The sequence below is a fragment of the Hyaena hyaena genome, unplaced genomic scaffold (assembly GCF_003009895.1).
Source record: "Hyaena hyaena isolate Hyena2069 unplaced genomic scaffold, ASM300989v1 scaffold_614, whole genome shotgun sequence".
Classification (NCBI taxonomy): Eukaryota; Metazoa; Chordata; class Mammalia; order Carnivora; family Hyaenidae; genus Hyaena; species Hyaena hyaena.
The window spans coordinates 536,732-558,465 of NW_024081244.1; the positions used below are offsets into that span (position 1 = coordinate 536,732).

At 41.7% G+C, this 21,734-nt stretch overlaps 1 protein-coding gene across 1 annotated transcript; it reads left to right on the forward strand.

The window, feature by feature from the left end:
* The first annotated feature begins 2 nt into the window (after positions 1–2).
* LOC120248824 (histone H2A type 1-C-like) lies at positions 3–21,373 on the forward strand. Its single transcript, XM_039257313.1, has 3 exons — positions 3–399; positions 4,868–4,871; positions 21,363–21,373. Exon 1 carries the CDS (start codon positions 3–5, stop codon positions 396–398), a length of 396 nt encoding a protein of 131 aa, XP_039113244.1. The 3' UTR covers position 399; positions 4,868–4,871; positions 21,363–21,373.
* The last annotated feature ends 361 nt before the right edge of the window (positions 21,374–21,734 follow it).

A 21,734-nucleotide genomic window follows, 5' to 3' on the forward strand; every position in this document is an offset into this window, starting at 1 on the left:
CCATGTCCGGACGCGGGAAGCAGGGCGGCAAGGCGCGCGCCAAGGCCAGGTCCCGCTCCTCCAGAGCCGGGCTGCAGTTCCCGGTGGGCCGCGTGCACCGCCTGCTGCGCAAGGGCAACTACGCCGAGCGGGTCGGGGCCGGCGCGCCCGTGTACCTGGCGGCCGTGCTCGAGTACCTGACGGCCGAGATCCTGGAGCTGGCGGGCAACGCGGCGCGCGACAACAAGAAGACGCGCATCATCCCGCGCCACCTGCAGCTGGCCATCCGCAACGACGAGGAGCTCAACAAGCTGCTGGGCCGCGTCACCATCGCGCAGGGCGGCGTCCTGCCCAACATCCAGGCCGTGCTGCTGCCCAAGAAGACCGAGAGCCACCACCACAAAGTCCAGGGCAAGTAGTGTTTCAAGCACAGCGATGCCCAGCGAGTGACGTCACCGTCTGGAGGGAAGGGGGAAACCCCAAAGTGAACCAAAGGCTCTTTTCAGAGCCACTCACAGTTTCTGAGAAAGGGCTTAGGCACAAGTCACTAAGCAGTGGCTGATTCAGCAACAAACACGGATCTAACTGACCGCAACTCTCTTTCACTCAGGATTCCGGAAAGCGCTCTAGTTAACGGGGACTGTGGCCTCGGGAGCAGTTGGCCTTGAGCGGTACAGTTCACAAGGGAGCTCCCGATGGCACTGAAGCCCCCAGAGCAGCCGCCTGGCGGGCTCCTGGGGGCAGAGGTGCCACCTTCCGGGCGGGGGGTGGGGGGGCAAAGGGAGCAAACTTAGACGACAGCTGTGGTGACAGCCCACATCTCATGAAAAATGAAGATGTGGAATCCCATTGTAGGGTTTGTACTTCAGTGAGGATAGAGTTAGATCACGTGAAGATAGGAAGGAAGGAGATTTGTAAACTTGGGAGAACGTGCCTACAGGCAGCCAAGCAGCTAGCAAATCAACACGCATCTATAGGCATTTTTCTCAAGTGCCGCCAGCAAGAGACCTCCTTCCAAAAGTTCTAGGATTCTTCCATATCCTGAAATGTGTAACCATAACTTAACCAAAAGATAAAGGGCATAAACATTTCAAACCTATTTGTGAGAAACAGTAAAAATGGATAGAAGGTAAGTTTTAGTGTGTTGGTTGTATCTCAAATGCCTATGGCATTTTCATGGTAAAATACTAGCAGCAATAGTCAAGCCAGTAATGTGACAAGGCAGCTTTCTATCAACTATTTAAATACTAGGGACTGGGGCGCCTGGGTGGCTTAGTCGGTTAAGCATCCGACTTTCGCTAAGGTCATGATCTCGCGGTTCGTGGGTTCGAGCCCCGCGTCGGGCTCTGTGCTGACTGCCAGCTCAGAGCCTGGAGCCTGTTTCAGTCTGTGACTCCCTCTGTCTCTGACCCTCCCCTGCTCACGCTGTCTGTCTCTCTCCTAGAAATAAATAATACATTAAAAAAAAAAACTTAAAAAAAAATACTAGGGACTGATTTTTTCAAGAGGTTTACCCACTTAAAATGAAGCAAATGTCTTTCAAGTTTATTTTGAGAGAGTATGTGCACATGTGCAGAATAGGGGCAGAGAGAGGGAGAGAGAAATCCAAGCAGGATATACACTGTCAGCACAGAGCCTGTTGCGGGGCTCGATCTCACAAGCCATGAGATAGTGACCTGAGCTGAGATCGACAGTCGGACACTTATGTGAATGAGCTACCCAGACACCTGCAAACGTTTCTCTGATACTTTAGTATTGCTTATGAGTAAAAAACCCACAAAACAAATGAAAAAGGAAAGCAGACAAATGCAAAAGTCTTGGACAAAACTGAAATCATTAAAACTCTCCAAACATAATGCAAAACAAAAATCTGCACAATTATTACACATTACAAAAATCCCTAAATGTTCACAGAGTTAAAAGTTATTCTGGGGCGCCTGGGTGGCTTAGTCGGTTAAGCGTCCGACTTTCGCTTAGGTCATGATCTCTCGGTTCGTGGGTTCGAGCCCCGCGTCGGGCTCTGTGCTGACTGCCAGCTCAAGAGCCTGGAGACTGTTTCAGAGTCTGTGATTCCCTCTCTCTCTGACCCTCCCCTGCTCACACTCTCTCTCTCTCTCTCCTAGAAATAAATAAAAAAATTTAAAAAAAAAAGTTATTTTAACAATATTGTTGTCCAAGCCTATAGAATTGGATGTGTCATACAATTATGAGGACACATTAAATAAAACCTATGTTAATTTATTTAAAAGTACTGATGAAAAATAAGGATGTCTGGAAAAATATAAATTACTTAAATCTTAAAAATGAGGAAGAACTAAGATAAGTGGGTGAAAAAAACTGAGTTCATCAATGAGCTACCAGCCTCAAAAACCAGGCTTCCAAGCATGTGTCCTCTTAGACATTTAAGGACAAGACAAATCTACAGCTAAGGAAATGGTTCCAGATTCTGAAAAAAGTCTCATGTTTTGGACAAATATAAAATCCAATGAAGGAAGCATGCTATTTGTACAGTGCGATTTAAATGTCAAAAACCCTCCATTAAATGTGAACAACTAACTCCGGCAGCCCTTAAAAAATCACCAATGACAAGGACACCTGGGTGGTTCAGTCAAGCATCCGACTTCGGCTCAGGTCATGATCTCACAGTTTGTGAGTTCAAAGCTCACGTCGGACCCTGTGCTGACAGCTCAGAGCCTGGAGCCTGTTTCGGATTCTGTGTCTCCCTCTCTCTCGGCCCCTCCCTGCTCATGCTCTGTTTCTCTCAAAAATAAAGAAACAGAAAACTTTTTAAAAAATTACCAGTGACAAGTTGGGATCCATCTAAGAATGGAAGGTTATTTGAATGCTGAGTAAAAGAAAACTTAATTCACTTTATAAAGTTAAAGGAAAAGGGAAATCTTACATTAAATTTAGGAGGTGCTTAAACATTGTTTGCTAGTGTGTTCTGTAGGACAGCTTTTGTTTCTTAGTGGAATATTAGTAGTTACTGGTAGAGGACTTATTCTTACTCTATTGTTTAATACTATTCTGGAGTATTAGACACATTTTTGAAAAAGATATTAAAAGGATTCTGCTGCACCAGAAGGAAAATAAAATGAGGTGCAACTAACACTTGTAGGGTGATCCTTCACAATTCACTGGGAAATTAATAATACTGGAAATTAACAACAATTCTCTTCAAAACCATTGATGTTTTCGGAGAAGAAGCTGTGCTCAAGTTTCAAAAAACTGTATTTCAGCAATATTCAATGTAATAGTAAATACAGCTACTTCACAATGTTAATGTTAATGTATTACTTCCGGTTCGTGCAAACTGTGTTAGATGAGAACTTTTTCATGAGTAAAATAAATAGGACTTTTTTGGTGAATGTTGGTTGTCTTTCATTTATGAAATCAGAAAGCCATAGCAAGCACTTAGTCAAAGAAATGTAATAATCGGACTGTGGAAAAATGGGGAGTGGGGGAATTAAAGACAAATGATACTGGGAAGGAACTAGGAGACAGAAGGCTCGATGCTGAAGCCCAGAAGGGGAAATAAGTATATCTGATCGCCATTGAAGGGATGACTGAGGAGCACAGGGGTTAAATGAGCAATCAAGCTCGAAGCTTGTCCGTTAGCCAACAGTCCAAATGAGGGGAACTACCTCACCGCTCAGAGTAACAGGTTACACAAGCATGTACTCTGGGAATGACAGCACTGATGGAATTCAAAGGTGCACATTTATATCCAATTCTTTTTACTACAACACACATTAAGAAATACATTTTGGGGGCGCCTGGTGGCTCAGTCGGTTAAGCATCCGACTTTGGTTCAGGTCATAATATCACGGTTCGTGGGTTTGAGCCCAGCATCAGGCTCTGTGCTGACAGCTCAGAGCCTGGAGCCTGTTTCGGATTCTGTCTCTCGCTCTCTCCCTGACCCTCCCCCACTCACTCTCTATCTCTCCCTCTCCCTCAAAAATAAACACTAAATTTTTTTTTTTTAATCTAAAAAGAGGGGCGCCTGGGTGGCTTAGTCGGTTAAGCGTCCGACTTTCGCTAAGGTCATGATCTCGCGGTTCGTGGGTTCGAGCCCCACGTCGGGCACTGTGCTGACTGCCAGCTCAGAGCCTGGAGCCTGTTTCAGTCTGTGACTCCCTCTCTCTCTGACCCTCCCCTGCTCACACTGTCTCTTTCTCTCTCCTAGAAATAAATAAAACATAAAAAAATTTAAAAAAAAAATCTAAAAAGAAATACATTTTATAGTATGAGGGAAGTCACACTGGGAAATCCACATGCATGCCAGTAACTACAAGGAAAGGCTTTGGAAACAGTATACCATTGTGTAAGGATTCTGAGATCGCTCTTCTACGTTATTCTGTTTTGTTCTACTGTTTTCTGGCGTCTCCCATTTCATGAAGGATTCACAACCTGCTGCGAGGAACACTGGAGTGGTAAGAACGGCCGAGGCAGTTGCGACCTGCAGATGAGGCCGGTAAAGGAATGGCACTGTCTGAGCCACAGTGAGCGGAAATATGGCCCGGGCTGGGCCAGTAACAATGTGCCCTGGGATTTCCAGGCCTTGAGAGCGAAGGGGAATATCTGTGGGGCGCAGGGTAATCCAAAGACTTCAGAAACTTAATCCCGAGCTGCCCGTGGCTGAGTCTCTTGCTCTTAGAGAAAATTAACAAATGAAGGTGACATCAGAAAAAAGAAATGTGTGGCTGCTGAAAGAGAAGTGGGATGTCTGTGTGTCTATGTTTGTTTCTGTCAGTCCCAGCAGCTTTGATTTCTGTTCCAAGGGTCTCCCTCCCGCTGTACTTAATCTATTTAAGTGATGGGTTTCTTTCACTTTATTCACATTTTTGTCTGGCAAATTCAAGTGGTAAGGCAAAAATCCCAGCACCAGTCCCGTGGTCAATTAAATGCGTTTGGTCTTAAATCCTGGCCCTTATCACAGTACTCTTTTTGGTGAAATGAAATGGCCTTTTTTTATGTGTATTTATTTTAATTTTTTTTTAACACTTATTCATTTTTGAGAGACACAGCATGAGTTGGGGAAGGGCCGAGAGAGGGAAACACAGAATCTGAAGCAGGCTCCAGGCTCTGAGATGTCAGCACAGAGCCTGACCAGGGGCTCAAAACCATGAACCTGAGCCAAAGTCGGACACTTAACTGACCGAGCCACCCAGGCACCCCCATGTGTATTTATTTTGAAAGAGTTAGAGCGAGTGTGGGAGGGACAAAGAGAGAGGGAGAGAGTGAATCCCAAGCAAGCTCTGCGCTATCAATGCAGAGTCCGATGTGGGGCTCAATCCCACAAACCTCGAGATCATGACCTGAGCCAAGATCAAGAGTCAGACACTTAACAACTGAACCACCCAGGAGCCCCTGAAATGGCCTTATTTTTAATTGTGGGTATCCCTGAGAGATAACTGGAGAATAAGGGTGTGAGAGGCGAAGAAACAACATGTACTTTAGCTAAGGGATGGAATTTTCCTTTCTTCTAATAGTATAAGGCAATTTTAAAAAGCCACATGAGTGGTATGGCTGGCCATTTGAGGCTATTTTTGGATCATCAGAACATTGTGACTCTATTCCATGAGGTCATCAACCAGTCCTGTCCTGTGCTGCTGGAATCCATATGAGGGCAGTGACATAGCTGGTCTCTCACTTATAGTTTCTTTCCTTGTCCCATGAGTCCTCTGAAATGCTGATATTTAGCAGAACTGGAACACATTTCACTTTCTACCTAGTAGAAATAGAAATAAAACTGTCATAGAATTGTCTTCCTATTTTAAGCTACTTGGATGTTTTCACACAGGGTGTTAATCAACCAATAATATATGACCATCATAAAACAATGACCCCCAAAGAACACGACGCTGAAAATAAGACAATTGCATTCCCTGAAAACAACAATATTGTTAGATCCCTGACAGTTTCCCTTTGAAATCTGGCAGCAAAATTTGGGAATTCCCAGATGAATTTCCTCTCCCTTTATCACAGAGAAATTAAATATGTTAAATATACCATTCCTGACAGCTTTCTTCTGATTCTCCCGAATCCCACCCAGTTAGGCTCTGCTTGGATTCTAGGTTGGCACTTGTGTTCATTCTGGGCAATCTAGGATCTCTTATCATCTTAAGGGCCCAAGAGGGGCCTAAATTCAATAACAAGTGTCCTTATAAGAGACAAAAGAGAAGACACAGAGAAGAGAAGATGATGTGAAACATGAAGGGAGAGATGAAAGGGATATGGTTACAAACCAAGAAAGACTAACAAAGATTCCTGGAAGCCTCCAGAAACCAGGAGGGAAGCATGGGACAGATTCTTTCTCTGAGCATCCAGAAGGAACCAATTCTGTCAACACTTGATTTTGACTCTTCCTGCCAGAACTAAACAAGAATAAATTTCTGTTGTTTTTAACCACCCAGTTTGTGATAATTTGCAATGGCAGCCACAAGAAACTAATACCCTCTTTTAAGAGAATGAAAATACAAGCTACTGACTCAAAGAAAATAGCTGTAAAATACATACATGACAAGGCACTAGCAGCTAGAAAATATAAAGAACTTTCTAAACTCTATGCTAAAATTGCCGAACAATCCAAATAGAAGGTGGATAAAAAATACAACAGGACTTTTCACTACAAAGGATATACAGGTGGTAAATAAACACATGAACTATCACTAGTCAATATCATTAGGGAATTTCAAATTAAAACCACAATGAGATACCACCATACACCTATTGGAAGGGCCAAAATCCAAAACATGGACACCATCTATTAGGGCTAGGGGTTGGAGCAACAGAAATTACCATTCATCATTGGTTGTACTGAAAAACAGCACAGCCACTTTGAAAGGCACAGTTGCTTACGGAAGTAAACATTAGTTTTCTGTTTGAACCAGCAATTGTCACTCTATCTCCCAAATGTTTATAACAGTTTCATTCACGATTCAATAGGTGACTAGAGAAATAAACTACGGTACATCCACATAAGGAAGTATTATTCTGTGATAAAAAAAAAAAAAAGGAATGAGTTATCAAGCCATGAAAAGGCAGCAGGAATCTTAAAAGCACATTGCTGAACGAAAGAAGCCATTCCGAAAAGATAACAGACTGTAGGAATCTAACATGCCAGAAAAGGCAAGGCTATAAAAACAGTGAAAAGAGCAGAGGCTGTCAGGCTTTGGTGGTGCCAGGGATGGGTAGATGGAGCACAGGGGACTTTTAGGACCAGGGAACATTCTGTATAATACTGTAGAGGGGCCCGTGTGTCCTCCCTGCAGAAGCTTGGTGTCCGCTTTTATTGGCTAAGCACCCAGTGGATGAACTCTCGTCTGGTTTGGAGCCAGCCTTCTCATGCTGGCAGAGAAGGAACTCCTTGATACATTGTAAAGTGAAGACAGAAAGGAGGAGAAATTAGGTACTGCATGCCGCTCTTGTGTAAAAAGGGGGGAATGGAGCCATGTTAATGTTTCACAGTTTTAAGAAATCTAAAGGAAAAGAAGCAAATTCTGAAATTAAACTGAAATGAATAAAGCTAATTGTATATCATATTAATAACACGGTCACACAGAGAACAGGCTTTTTTGTTTTTAAAGCAGGCCTCATTGGGGTGCCTGGGCAGCTCAGTCAGTTAAGTGGCCAACTCTTGATTTCGGCTCAGGTCATGATCTCAAGGTTTGTGAGATCGAGCCCCGCATCGGGTTCTACACTGACAGCACAGAGCCTGCTTGGGATTCCGTCTCTCTCCTTTTCTCTGCCCCTCCCCAACTTGCTCTCTTTCTCAAAATAAATAAATTTAAAAATAAATAAATAAAGTAGGCTCCACGTCCAGCACAGAGTCCAACATGAAGCTTGAACTCACCACCCTGGGACCAAGACCTGAGCTGTGATCAAGACTCTGGTGCTCAACTGACTGAGCCCCCCAGGTGCCCCAAGAATACATGATTTCTAATGACTTCTGAATATAGTTCTTTGATGATACACTCTTCGATGTCTTCTATTTCTGCCAGAAATGTAAACCAGCAAACAAATCCAGGTATTATAAACCAATAGAAAAATACAGTAACTTCTATAGCATTCTATGAGCTAGAATTTCTCTGATCAAAACTAGACAAAAGTAGCACAGGAAAACTTGAAACCAATCTCAAGTACTAGAGTCCATGCAGAAGCCCTAAACAGAATAATCTAAAAATGAACCAAGTGGGTACTGAGGAAAAATACGCTAGGAAGTGTAGGGTGTAGCCTCGAAACATCAGTACGTAAGGGCTTAAAATGTCATCCACCCACTCATCAAGCAAGGGTTACCAAGCATGCCCGTGTGACAGGTACTGCTCCTGGCCCTGGGAACTTACTGGCAAACCAGGCAATCTTTTAAGGAGCTTGTGGATAGGGATGTGAACAAACAAATGAACCAGATAATGTCACGTAATCATTAGGGCTTAAATTGAGCTTCTGCTCTAGCAGACATATGTACGAAAGTCTCTGAGAGCTACTGGGTTGAATTCTCCAAGGAAAAGACTATCTGAGCTGGGTCTGGGTGATGGAGTCACTAAATGCCATGCAGAGAAAAGGCCAAGACCCAGTGACGGAGACAGAAGAGCACCATCAACGGCACCGAGGTGTCACCTTGGCAGGCTACTCCCTGCAAGTTGTCACCACAGAGCCAGTGCCGTGCTGGAGCTGGCTCCGGTGGGAGCAAACCGACTCGTGGGCCCAGTCACAACCTTCTTGGCTATTCTGCAAGCTTGCTGTCCAACAGCACCATTATGAAAACATTAAATTACATAAAATTGCAATTAAATTAAATTTACAACAGGTGAAAATACTCACCACTTCCTAATTATTTGCCAACATTTTCTATAATCTGTGGTCCTGAGGCTATTTGCACCAATTTCATCTGAATGACAGCACCGTTTAACAGCATGCTCCTGTGCGCATCTTCCCAACTCACCAGAAGTCAGCCTGGTAGGCTTTTTACACCATGGAAATCAACGAGTGCTGTAAATCAGGACTTTACTTATTGTTTTGTTGACTGTCCAAATTTAAGATTTTGTTGATTATCTTGGATATCATGGAGAAAATGTGGATTAAGCTTAAAAGGGGGACGTATCAGTAGCCATTGTATCAGACATGTGTCTGTAGACACTGTAAATAACCCAAAATATTTAACAAATATTCTTCCAGTATCTGATTGGGCAAGGTGGTTGCTCATGTCACTGACATCTGAGAAATATTCCTACACATTTTTCTGATTCGGTGAAAATTTAAAAAAAGAAATAAAAGAAAATAACCAACATTTATGCCAGCACTGAACTCACTGGTCAGTGGTGAGAGTCACTTCTTGTCATGGAAGTGGATAGCAACCAAGCAGCTATTTGTGGTTTGACTTTGTGACACTATTGTTGACAATAAAATGATAACAATGGCTATAATTCTATAAAATTTACAAAAATTGCTATTTTGCAAGAAATAGTAATTCATTTGAAGTTTTGGGTCTAACCTAAAATTCAAAGAAGCATTTTAGCTTAAAATTTATTTCTACAACTATATAAAGAAATATTTAACAGAAATTTTTACATCAACCTTCAAGCAGTAGCATGAATTTTATTCATGTGTTTATACATATATTTGCATGTATGTGTGTGTGTGCGCTTATTTTTCTCTCAGAGTCAGTCATCAAACATTTACCAGCACACCTCTGTCTATAAACTAGGAAACTGAGTAAAGGAAACCTCATTTAAAAATTGAGTCAGGGGGAACCTGGGTGGCTTAGTCGGTTAAGCGTCCGACTTTCGCTTAGGTCATGATCTCACGGTTCGTGGACTCAAGCCCCACGTCGGGCTCTATGCTGACTGCCAGCTCAGAGCCTGGAGCCTGTTTCAGAGTCTGTGTCTCCCTCTCTCCCTGACCCTCCCCTGCTCATGCTGTCTCTCTCTCTCTCCTAGAAATAAATAAAAATATTTAAAAAAATAAAATAAAATAAAAATTGAGTCAGGAGGCCAGAAGATGCCAGAAGAACCCTATTTTACTAGTCCAGCAGGAGGAAGGTACTTTCTTCTTGCCTAGCAACAAGTTCAGCCAATATTTTCTTATACCTAATACCACAACTCAGCCAATGAGAAACTGTCACCACCCTGAACCCTCACTTTCCTTTAAAGCAGCCCCTCCCAACTTCCTCCTTTTCTCTCCCCAGCAATATCCCTCTCCTTTGATTTCTGGACTTGCCTGTGGTTTGTCACAGCTTGTGTGTCCCAAATTCCAATTCCTCTGTTATTCCCAAATAAACCCTTTTTTTTTTCCTGGTAAAATTACTGGCTGTTTTACTTTTCATGTTGAAAAAAACCATACATCTGAGAGCGACCCCTGGGCGAAATACATGCACAGAGGACAAGGAGAAGCAAAAAAAAACCCAAAAAAACAAAAAACAAAAAAACAACCCTTTTCACACTCACTTGTTCCTTGTCTTCAAATCCTAACATGTTTTCTGAGAGGAGGGAGGGATTATGGGAAGAACTTCTTTTCCCTGTCCTAGAGAAAACAGAGAAGAAATAAAATCTACTCATTATTCCCATACTAGACTTTCCTGAGTTGAAGGCTTTCCCCAAGGTTCTAGATCCTTGTATCTCAGACTTACGGAGTATCAATCATCTAAGTAGCAAAAACAGATACTATGGCCTTCTTTCAGAGAGGACTGACTCAGTGCACACAGTACTCTGATCGTGTGGCTGAAAGATTTTAAAGACCAGAACTCATGGGCTTCATCGGGGCATTTATTAGTTCTTCTGGTCAGACCTCTTCCTTTAACCGAAAACCTGTTTCTCCTACTCTCCTTCCAGTTAACACACCTTCAGAGGCTTTCCGGAAACAGTGCTGTTGCACGAGATGGCTTCAGAAGCGCTAAAAGGCAAGCCTGGACATAAAATCGCTGTGTTTGACGTTAAGACAGAGGGGAGCACTCACAAGCTTATTTCGCAACCCTAATAATAAGTACAATTAATTGCAATCAACTTGGTGAACTCAGATGTTTATTACATCTGCAAATAATAAATTCAGCAGAAAGATGCATCGTGTCTTACCACGGGACTGTGTGATTCAGAGCCACTATAAACAAGGAAGGCACAATTAATCACAGGCCCTGTTTTGGAAACTTAGTTGTTTTTGAAAACACTATGGTTTCTAATGTCTTGAAGCAGCAGGTCTGCAGCTGGAGACCTGGAAGACTGCCTCCTGGGCTCCTCCCCAGAGCACAAGATGATTCAATACTGGTACGTCCACAAAGGTGACTCCCCAAATTAGTCAACACTGTGACAGTACCATATTCATAACAATGGTTACTAAAAATACCTTTGAAAATTCTCGCTATAGGTACTGTAAAGTGAAAAATCCTTAGTAGACTGAGGATAATGGGTTTTTTTTGAAAAATTGTTGGATGGACCAAAAAAAAAAAAAAAAAGCATAGCATCATATGTGCAATAGTGAGATGATAGTTTTATTGTCATTAGTGTCAAAACCCTGCAAGAAACAGTCCTCATCACCACCATATGTCTTGTTGTAGAACATGGGACAAAATTATTAGCAATAATAGCATTTAACACGGTCAAGTCTAAGGCAGTATCATCCTCTCCCGTGACTTAACTGCATACCCAGTATGGCGGCCAGCTTCCAAACCCCTCCAAGTGCTTAAGAGGTGTGACGACATCACACGTACTGCAGTGTGTTATAGTTGCTCACACTTGGTCCTAAGGCTAACATATATGCCACGTAACTGATATTTTTCCTTAATCAGATGTTATCTTTTGTTCTTCCAAAAAGAATCCCTTTTATTAGAAATTTGAAATTGGCTTTGCTTAAACTTACCTGCCAGGGATTTCTCTGACATAATCTCATTCTAGAGGGGAGTGACGAGGGCGCAGAGTGGCAGAGGAATGACATGTGAGATGGGAAGGTGCAAAGACTTCTCAATTCTTCTAGAACTAACCTTTGGTTAAGAGAAAATAGAACAAAACAAATTGAACTACTTATATATTCTTCTCTGTGTTCCAATTTTTTTGAAAATTGTTACATTTTCATGACGTTTACATATAATGCCATTTACTGCAGATGTTTTTCAGGTATTTAAAATACACACACGCACTGGATCTCCTACCTTGTGTATGGGTTAATTTCCCCTCACATTTTCTTACTCTAAGCTTTATGTTTTGGATCCTACTATGAAATGCGTAAGGATTGCTGATAGCCTGCTCTCTGTTGTCGACTTATACAGTATTACAAAGTATTGGCTTTTTACCACTTCTGCCTTAATTTTAAACTGGCCTCGTAGCAATTCTGTTACACTAACAATTTTTTAAAATGTACCTGATGTGCTTTTTTGGTACTTTAATTTTTCTTAGCCACTTTGGCTGAAGTCAGAGTTTCTCCACACTGGGACTACTAACATTTTAGATGGCATAATATTCAGTTTCGGTGGCTGTGCTGTGTGTTGTAGAATATTTAGGAGCATTCCTGGGCTCTGCCCAGGAGATGCTAGGATCACACCTCTCCCTTTAGTTATGACATTCAAAACTGTCCCCAGACACTGGCAAATATCCCTTGGGGGAGGGAAGAAGAGAACACAAAATCAGCCTTTAACTAGCTCATCCTTTGAAAATGACTGTCTTAGGGATATCACTTGTATTCAGGGTCTAATTAGGATTTGCCACTTTTAAAGAAACTCAGTCATCTTTTCTTTTAATAAATTTGTCTCATCATTAAAAAAAAAAAAAAAGAAAAAAAAGAACCAACTTTTGGGGAAACTCCATATTGTTTTCACACCAGTCTGCATTCCCAGAGAATAGGTTGAAAATAACACTATCGTGCCATCCAGCAATTAAACTACTAGGTTCAGCCCAAAGAATACAAAATACTAATTCAAAGGGATACATCTACATGATGTTTTGTAGCAGCATTACCTACAACAGCTAAATTATGGAAATGACCCAAGGGTCCACCTACTGATGACTGGATAAAGGAGATGTGGTGTAGGGGCGTCTGGGTGGCTCTATCAGTTAAGTGACTGACTTCGGCTCAGGTCATGACCTCATGGTTCATGAGTTTGAGCCCCGAGTCGGGTTCTGCACTGAGAGGCACAGCCTGCTTGGGATTCTCTCTTTATCCTCCTCTCTTCCCCCTCCCCAACTCAGACCTTCTCTCTCTCTCAAAATAAACAAATAAAAAAAGAAAATGTGGTATATACACAATGGAATATGACTCAGCCATAAAAAAGAATGAAATCTTGCATTTGCAACAACGTAGATGGAGCTAGATAGAAACAAATCAGAGAATGACAAATACCATANAAAAAAAAAAAAAAGGAATGAGTTATCAAGCCATGAAAAGGCAGCAGGAATCTTAAAAGCACATTGCTGAACGAAAGAAGCCATTCCGAAAAGATAACAGACTGTAGGAATCTAACATGCCAGAAAAGGCAAGGCTATAAAAACAGTGAAAAGAGCAGAGGCTGTCAGGCTTTGGTGGTGCCAGGGATGGGTAGATGGAGCACAGGGGACTTTTAGGACCAGGGAACATTCTGTATAATACTGTAGAGGGGCCCGTGTGTCCTCCCTGCAGAAGCTTGGTGTCCGCTTTTATTGGCTAAGCACCCAGTGGATGAACTCTCGTCTGGTTTGGAGCCAGCCTTCTCATGCTGGCAGAGAAGGAACTCCTTGATACATTGTAAAGTGAAGACAGAAAGGAGGAGAAATTAGGTACTGCATGCCGCTCTTGTGTAAAAAGGGGGGAATGGAGCCATGTTAATGTTTCACAGTTTTAAGAAATCTAAAGGAAAAGAAGCAAATTCTGAAATTAAACTGAAATGAATAAAGCTAATTGTATATCATATTAATAACACGGTCACACAGAGAACAGGCTTTTTTGTTTTTAAAGCAGGCCTCATTGGGGTGCCTGGGCAGCTCAGTCAGTTAAGTGGCCAACTCTTGATTTCGGCTCAGGTCATGATCTCAAGGTTTGTGAGATCGAGCCCCGCATCGGGTTCTACACTGACAGCACAGAGCCTGCTTGGGATTCCGTCTCTCTCCTTTTCTCTGCCCCTCCCCAACTTGCTCTCTTTCTCAAAATAAATAAATTTAAAAATAAATAAATAAAGTAGGCTCCACGTCCAGCACAGAGTCCAACATGAAGCTTGAACTCACCACCCTGGGACCAAGACCTGAGCTGTGATCAAGACTCTGGTGCTCAACTGACTGAGCCCCCCAGGTGCCCCAAGAATACATGATTTCTAATGACTTCTGAATATAGTTCTTTGATGATACACTCTTCGATGTCTTCTATTTCTGCCAGAAATGTAAACCAGCAAACAAATCCAGGTATTATAAACCAATAGAAAAATACAGTAACTTCTATAGCATTCTATGAGCTAGAATTTCTCTGATCAAAACTAGACAAAAGTAGCACAGGAAAACTTGAAACCAATCTCAAGTACTAGAGTCCATGCAGAAGCCCTAAACAGAATAATCTAAAAATGAACCAAGTGGGTACTGAGGAAAAATACGCTAGGAAGTGTAGGGTGTAGCCTCGAAACATCAGTACGTAAGGGCTTAAAATGTCATCCACCCACTCATCAAGCAAGGGTTACCAAGCATGCCCGTGTGACAGGTACTGCTCCTGGCCCTGGGAACTTACTGGCAAACCAGGCAATCTTTTAAGGAGCTTGTGGATAGGGATGTGAACAAACAAATGAACCAGATAATGTCACGTAATCATTAGGGCTTAAATTGAGCTTCTGCTCTAGCAGACATATGTACGAAAGTCTCTGAGAGCTACTGGGTTGAATTCTCCAAGGAAAAGACTATCTGAGCTGGGTCTGGGTGATGGAGTCACTAAATGCCATGCAGAGAAAAGGCCAAGACCCAGTGACGGAGACAGAAGAGCACCATCAACGGCACCGAGGTGTCACCTTGGCAGGCTACTCCCTGCAAGTTGTCACCACAGAGCCAGTGCCGTGCTGGAGCTGGCTCCGGTGGGAGCAAACCGACTCGTGGGCCCAGTCACAACCTTCTTGGCTATTCTGCAAGCTTGCTGTCCAACAGCACCATTATGAAAACATTAAATTACATAAAATTGCAATTAAATTAAATTTACAACAGGTGAAAATACTCACCACTTCCTAATTATTTGCCAACATTTTCTATAATCTGTGGTCCTGAGGCTATTTGCACCAATTTCATCTGAATGACAGCACCGTTTAACAGCATGCTCCTGTGCGCATCTTCCCAACTCACCAGAAGTCAGCCTGGTAGGCTTTTTACACCATGGAAATCAACGAGTGCTGTAAATCAGGACTTTACTTATTGTTTTGTTGACTGTCCAAATTTAAGATTTTGTTGATTATCTTGGATATCATGGAGAAAATGTGGATTAAGCTTAAAAGGGGGACGTATCAGTAGCCATTGTATCAGACATGTGTCTGTAGACACTGTAAATAACCCAAAATATTTAACAAATATTCTTCCAGTATCTGATTGGGCAAGGTGGTTGCTCATGTCACTGACATCTGAGAAATATTCCTACACATTTTTCTGATTCGGTGAAAATTTAAAAAAAGAAATAAAAGAAAATAACCAACATTTATGCCAGCACTGAACTCACTGGTCAGTGGTGAGAGTCACTTCTTGTCATGGAAGTGGATAGCAACCAAGCAGCTATTTGTGGTTTGACTTTGTGACACTATTGTTGACAATAAAATGATAACAATGGCTATAATTCTATAAAATTTACAAAAATTGCTATTTTGCAAGAAATAGTAATTCATTTGAAGTTTTGGGTCTAACCTAAAATTCAAAGAAGCATTTTAGCTTAAAATTTATTTCTACAACTATATAAAGAAATATTTAACAGAAATTTTTACATCAACCTTCAAGCAGTAGCATGAATTTTATTCATGTGTTTATACATATATTTGCATGTATGTGTGTGTGTGCGCTTATTTTTCTCTCAGAGTCAGTCATCAAACATTTACCAGCACACCTCTGTCTATAAACTAGGAAACTGAGTAAAGGAAACCTCATTTAAAAATTGAGTCAGGGGGAACCTGGGTGGCTTAGTCGGTTAAGCGTCCGACTTTCGCTTAGGTCATGATCTCACGGTTCGTGGACTCAAGCCCCACGTCGGGCTCTATGCTGACTGCCAGCTCAGAGCCTGGAGCCTGTTTCAGAGTCTGTGTCTCCCTCTCTCCCTGACCCTCCCCTGCTCATGCTGTCTCTCTCTCTCTCCTAGAAATAAATAAAAATATTTAAAAAAATAAAATAAAATAAAAATTGAGTCAGGAGGCCAGAAGATGCCAGAAGAACCCTATTTTACTAGTCCAGCAGGAGGAAGGTACTTTCTTCTTGCCTAGCAACAAGTTCAGCCAATATTTTCTTATACCTAATACCACAACTCAGCCAATGAGAAACTGTCACCACCCTGAACCCTCACTTTCCTTTAAAGCAGCCCCTCCCAACTTCCTCCTTTTCTCTCCCCAGCAATATCCCTCTCCTTTGATTTCTGGACTTGCCTGTGGTTTGTCACAGCTTGTGTGTCCCAAATTCCAATTCCTCTGTTATTCCCAAATAAACCCTTTTTTTTTTCCTGGTAAAATTACTGGCTGTTTTACTTTTCATGTTGAAAAAAACCATACATCTGAGAGCGACCCCTGGGCGAAATACATGCACAGAGGACAAGGAGAAGCAAAAAAAAACCCAAAAAAACAAAAAACAAAAAAACAACCCTTTTCACACTCACTTGTTCCTTGTCTTCAAATCCTAACATGTTTTCTGAGAGGAGGGAGGGATTATGGGAAGAACTTCTTTTCCCTGTCCTAGAGAAAACAGAGAAGAAATAAAATCTACTCATTATTCCCATACTAGACTTTCCTGAGTTGAAGGCTTTCCCCAAGGTTCTAGATCCTTGTATCTCAGACTTACGGAGTATCAATCATCTAAGTAGCAAAAACAGATACTATGGCCTTCTTTCAGAGAGGACTGACTCAGTGCACACAGTACTCTGATCGTGTGGCTGAAAGATTTTAAAGACCAGAACTCATGGGCTTCATCGGGGCATTTATTAGTTCTTCTGGTCAGACCTCTTCCTTTAACCGAAAACCTGTTTCTCCTACTCTCCTTCCAGTTAACACACCTTCAGAGGCTTTCCGGAAACAGTGCTGTTGCACGAGATGGCTTCAGAAGCGCTAAAAGGCAAGCCTGGACATAAAATCGCTGTGTTTGACGTTAAGACAGAGGGGAGCACTCACAAGCTTATTTCGCAACCCTAATAATAAGTACAATTAATTGCAATCAACTTGGTGAACTCAGATGTTTATTACATCTGCAAATAATAAATTCAGCAGAAAGATGCATCGTGTCTTACCACGGGACTGTGTGATTCAGAGCCACTATAAACAAGGAAGGCACAATTAATCACAGGCCCTGTTTTGGAAACTTAGTTGTTTTTGAAAACACTATGGTTTCTAATGTCTTGAAGCAGCAGGTCTGCAGCTGGAGACCTGGAAGACTGCCTCCTGGGCTCCTCCCCAGAGCACAAGATGATTCAATACTGGTACGTCCACAAAGGTGACTCCCCAAATTAGTCAACACTGTGACAGTACCATATTCATAACAATGGTTACTAAAAATACCTTTGAAAATTCTCGCTATAGGTACTGTAAAGTGAAAAATCCTTAGTAGACTGAGGATAATGGGTTTTTTTTGAAAAATTGTTGGATGGACCAAAAAAAAAAAAAAAAAGCATAGCATCATATGTGCAATAGTGAGATGATAGTTTTATTGTCATTAGTGTCAAAACCCTGCAAGAAACAGTCCTCATCACCACCATATGTCTTGTTGTAGAACATGGGACAAAATTATTAGCAATAATAGCATTTAACACGGTCAAGTCTAAGGCAGTATCATCCTCTCCCGTGACTTAACTGCATACCCAGTATGGCGGCCAGCTTCCAAACCCCTCCAAGTGCTTAAGAGGTGTGACGACATCACACGTACTGCAGTGTGTTATAGTTGCTCACACTTGGTCCTAAGGCTAACATATATGCCACGTAACTGATATTTTTCCTTAATCAGATGTTATCTTTTGTTCTTCCAAAAAGAATCCCTTTTATTAGAAATTTGAAATTGGCTTTGCTTAAACTTACCTGCCAGGGATTTCTCTGACATAATCTCATTCTAGAGGGGAGTGACGAGGGCGCAGAGTGGCAGAGGAATGACATGTGAGATGGGAAGGTGCAAAGACTTCTCAATTCTTCTAGAACTAACCTTTGGTTAAGAGAAAATAGAACAAAACAAATTGAACTACTTATATATTCTTCTCTGTGTTCCAATTTTTTTGAAAATTGTTACATTTTCATGACGTTTACATATAATGCCATTTACTGCAGATGTTTTTCAGGTATTTAAAATACACACACGCACTGGATCTCCTACCTTGTGTATGGGTTAATTTCCCCTCACATTTTCTTACTCTAAGCTTTATGTTTTGGATCCTACTATGAAATGCGTAAGGATTGCTGATAGCCTGCTCTCTGTTGTCGACTTATACAGTATTACAAAGTATTGGCTTTTTACCACTTCTGCCTTAATTTTAAACTGGCCTCGTAGCAATTCTGTTACACTAACAATTTTTTAAAATGTACCTGATGTGCTTTTTTGGTACTTTAATTTTTCTTAGCCACTTTGGCTGAAGTCAGAGTTTCTCCACACTGGGACTACTAACATTTTAGATGGCATAATATTCAGTTTCGGTGGCTGTGCTGTGTGTTGTAGAATATTTAGGAGCATTCCTGGGCTCTGCCCAGGAGATGCTAGGATCACACCTCTCCCTTTAGTTATGACATTCAAAACTGTCCCCAGACACTGGCAAATATCCCTTGGGGGAGGGAAGAAGAGAACACAAAATCAGCCTTTAACTAGCTCATCCTTTGAAAATGACTGTCTTAGGGATATCACTTGTATTCAGGGTCTAATTAGGATTTGCCACTTTTAAAGAAACTCAGTCATCTTTTCTTTTAATAAATTTGTCTCATCATTAAAAAAAAAAAAAAAGAAAAAAAAGAACCAACTTTTGGGGAAACTCCATATTGTTTTCACACCAGTCTGCATTCCCAGAGAATAGGTTGAAAATAACACTATCGTGCCATCCAGCAATTAAACTACTAGGTTCAGCCCAAAGAATACAAAATACTAATTCAAAGGGATACATCTACATGATGTTTTGTAGCAGCATTACCTACAACAGCTAAATTATGGAAATGACCCAAGGGTCCACCTACTGATGACTGGATAAAGGAGATGTGGTGTAGGGGCGTCTGGGTGGCTCTATCAGTTAAGTGACTGACTTCGGCTCAGGTCATGACCTCATGGTTCATGAGTTTGAGCCCCGAGTCGGGTTCTGCACTGAGAGGCACAGCCTGCTTGGGATTCTCTCTTTATCCTCCTCTCTTCCCCCTCCCCAACTCAGACATTCTCTCTCTCTCAAAATAAACAAATAAAAAAAGAAAATGTGGTATATACACAATGGAATATGACTCAGCCATAAAAAAGAATGAAATCTTGCATTTGCAACAACGTAGATGGAGCTAGAGAGAAACAAATCAGAGAATGACAAATACCATATGATTTCACTTATGTGAAATTTCAGAAATAAAACAAATAAGCATAGGGAAAAAAAGAGAGAGGCAAACCAAAAAACAAACCCTTACCATCAGAGAACACACTGATGGTCACCAGAGGGGAGGTGGGTGGGGCACGGGGGAAACAGGCGGAGCGGGCATGGAGGAGGGCCCTTGTGATGAGCACCGGGTGTTGTATGTAAATGTTGAATCACTAAATTGTACACCTGAAACCAATATTTCATGCATATTAACTAACTGGAATTTAAATGAAAACTTAAAAAAAAAGAACAAACATTTGGTAGAAAGATATTCCTAAATTTTAGGGTTGTTTTACTTTAAGAAATTGTTTCTGAAAATATTTGCTCATCTTTTTCACATCAATGCTACAGTTCCTCAGGATATCTTTCTTCTCTTCACAAGTCATTTTACCTCTTAAGTCACACACAAATACATCATTTACTCCACTGCCTTCCAATACAATGTCCTGAAGCCCATTGCTCAATGAAGCAGGACTACATTTTTCTATACAAAGCACTTTAATATGAACTTGATGGTAATTAGTTTATTTTTTCCAGAAAACAAATTGGATATACATGTATAATGTACAAAATTTACGTGGATATTTCAAATAGCAGTAGACCCCCAAAATTATATTTAGCCCAAAAATGTCATAATCAAGTATTCCCTTCACAACCCTCTCATTCACTCTTTATGTTATTTTATTAACTATTGTTAAAGTTCAAAAACATAAGTTTAAAAAAACCATACATCTTAACATAGATTTTGCTATCAAAGTAAATAACATTTGTGCTTAAAAAAAAAAATACCAAGACCCAAAACCATGTTAAATTCAAATTTTGCCCAAAAGGCCTATGTGCCTACTTATTACTTATTTTACCTGAAAAGTGCTTAGTAAAACAAGACTAACAGTATTCTTAACCTGGGCCGAATATATCTCAACCTAAAGTCCAATATCATGTTTGATGATGAAATATCATACTGTTTCCGGGTGTGTGTGTGTATGTGTGTGTGTATTGGCTATGGGGTTTTTTTTCCCATCCCTAAAAAGGCAGAAAAATTCTGGAAAGTATGGAGAGAAAACTGAATCACAGATAAATCACACAAAAATACGCTTCGTTTTTATTTAGGTAGAAAACATACTAGTATGGTCAAAGCTCGTGAAAAAACATGCTCCAAAGTGATCAGTGTTGGTCAATGTATTTCCTACATTAAAGATTAGATGTCACCTCTGAAAGAACATTAAATAATGAGCACATAAGGCCAAAATATGATCAAAATGGCTCCAAATTCAATAATAGGTACAAAGCCAAGTCTATGGTTCTAGCAGTCCCTCAATCAGGAGAGAGACACCACACAGTGAACTGAGTGAGGAAAGTTTAGTAGGAAGAACCATTAACTCAAAGGACTGGAGAAAGGAGGAGATGGCTGGAGGGAAGTCCAAGTAACAGAGGAAGAGCAGAAGTAAGGGGCAGCTGGCGCCCTTCGGGCTGAACAGGGCACCAAGGACGGAGACCCAGACCTTACTGGTGTGGGAGGGGGCATGGAGCTCACTGTGTGGCAGAGAAGCTTCTGGAAATCCCAGCTGGCTCTGGGGTATGAGGCGAAGCTCCCCTCTGGGAAGGGTCTGCCGTGGGGCACACTATACTGCCTGAGGGAGGGAGCTGCTGATGGCTGTGCCCTGAGGGAGCCAAGTTCAGATCATGGGCTGCAGAGGTGGGGAGTGGGTGAGGAGAGTTTTTTCCATAACATCTCTCTAGGTCCATCTGAGGACATTTCAGTGCCAGCTGACAAAAGTCTAACATTCAATAAGGGCCAAGTCCATTTCCCTGGAGCAAGCCAAAGGGCAAATTTCTGCTAAAAGCAATAAAATCAATTACTGACACAATAGTCAAACACAGGGCACGCTGGCCCCTCTGAGGACAAATGTGGAGAAGCCCCTCGGCCTTCCGAACAACGTCTCCAGGGTCCCTCTCTCCAAGTCTTGCCCAGAAGGACCCGAGGAGGTGACTCGTGGGCAGTCAGTTATGTCCCAGGGCCACTGTTACTGTCCTGTCCATTTTCCTAAAGCTGCTCGGAACCAAAC

Excerpts from the sequence above, each read along its gene's own strand:
- LOC120248824 (XM_039257313.1), top strand. The coding sequence starts at position 3 with ATGTCCGGACGCGGGAAGCAGGGCGGCAAGGCGCGCGCCAAGGCCAGG.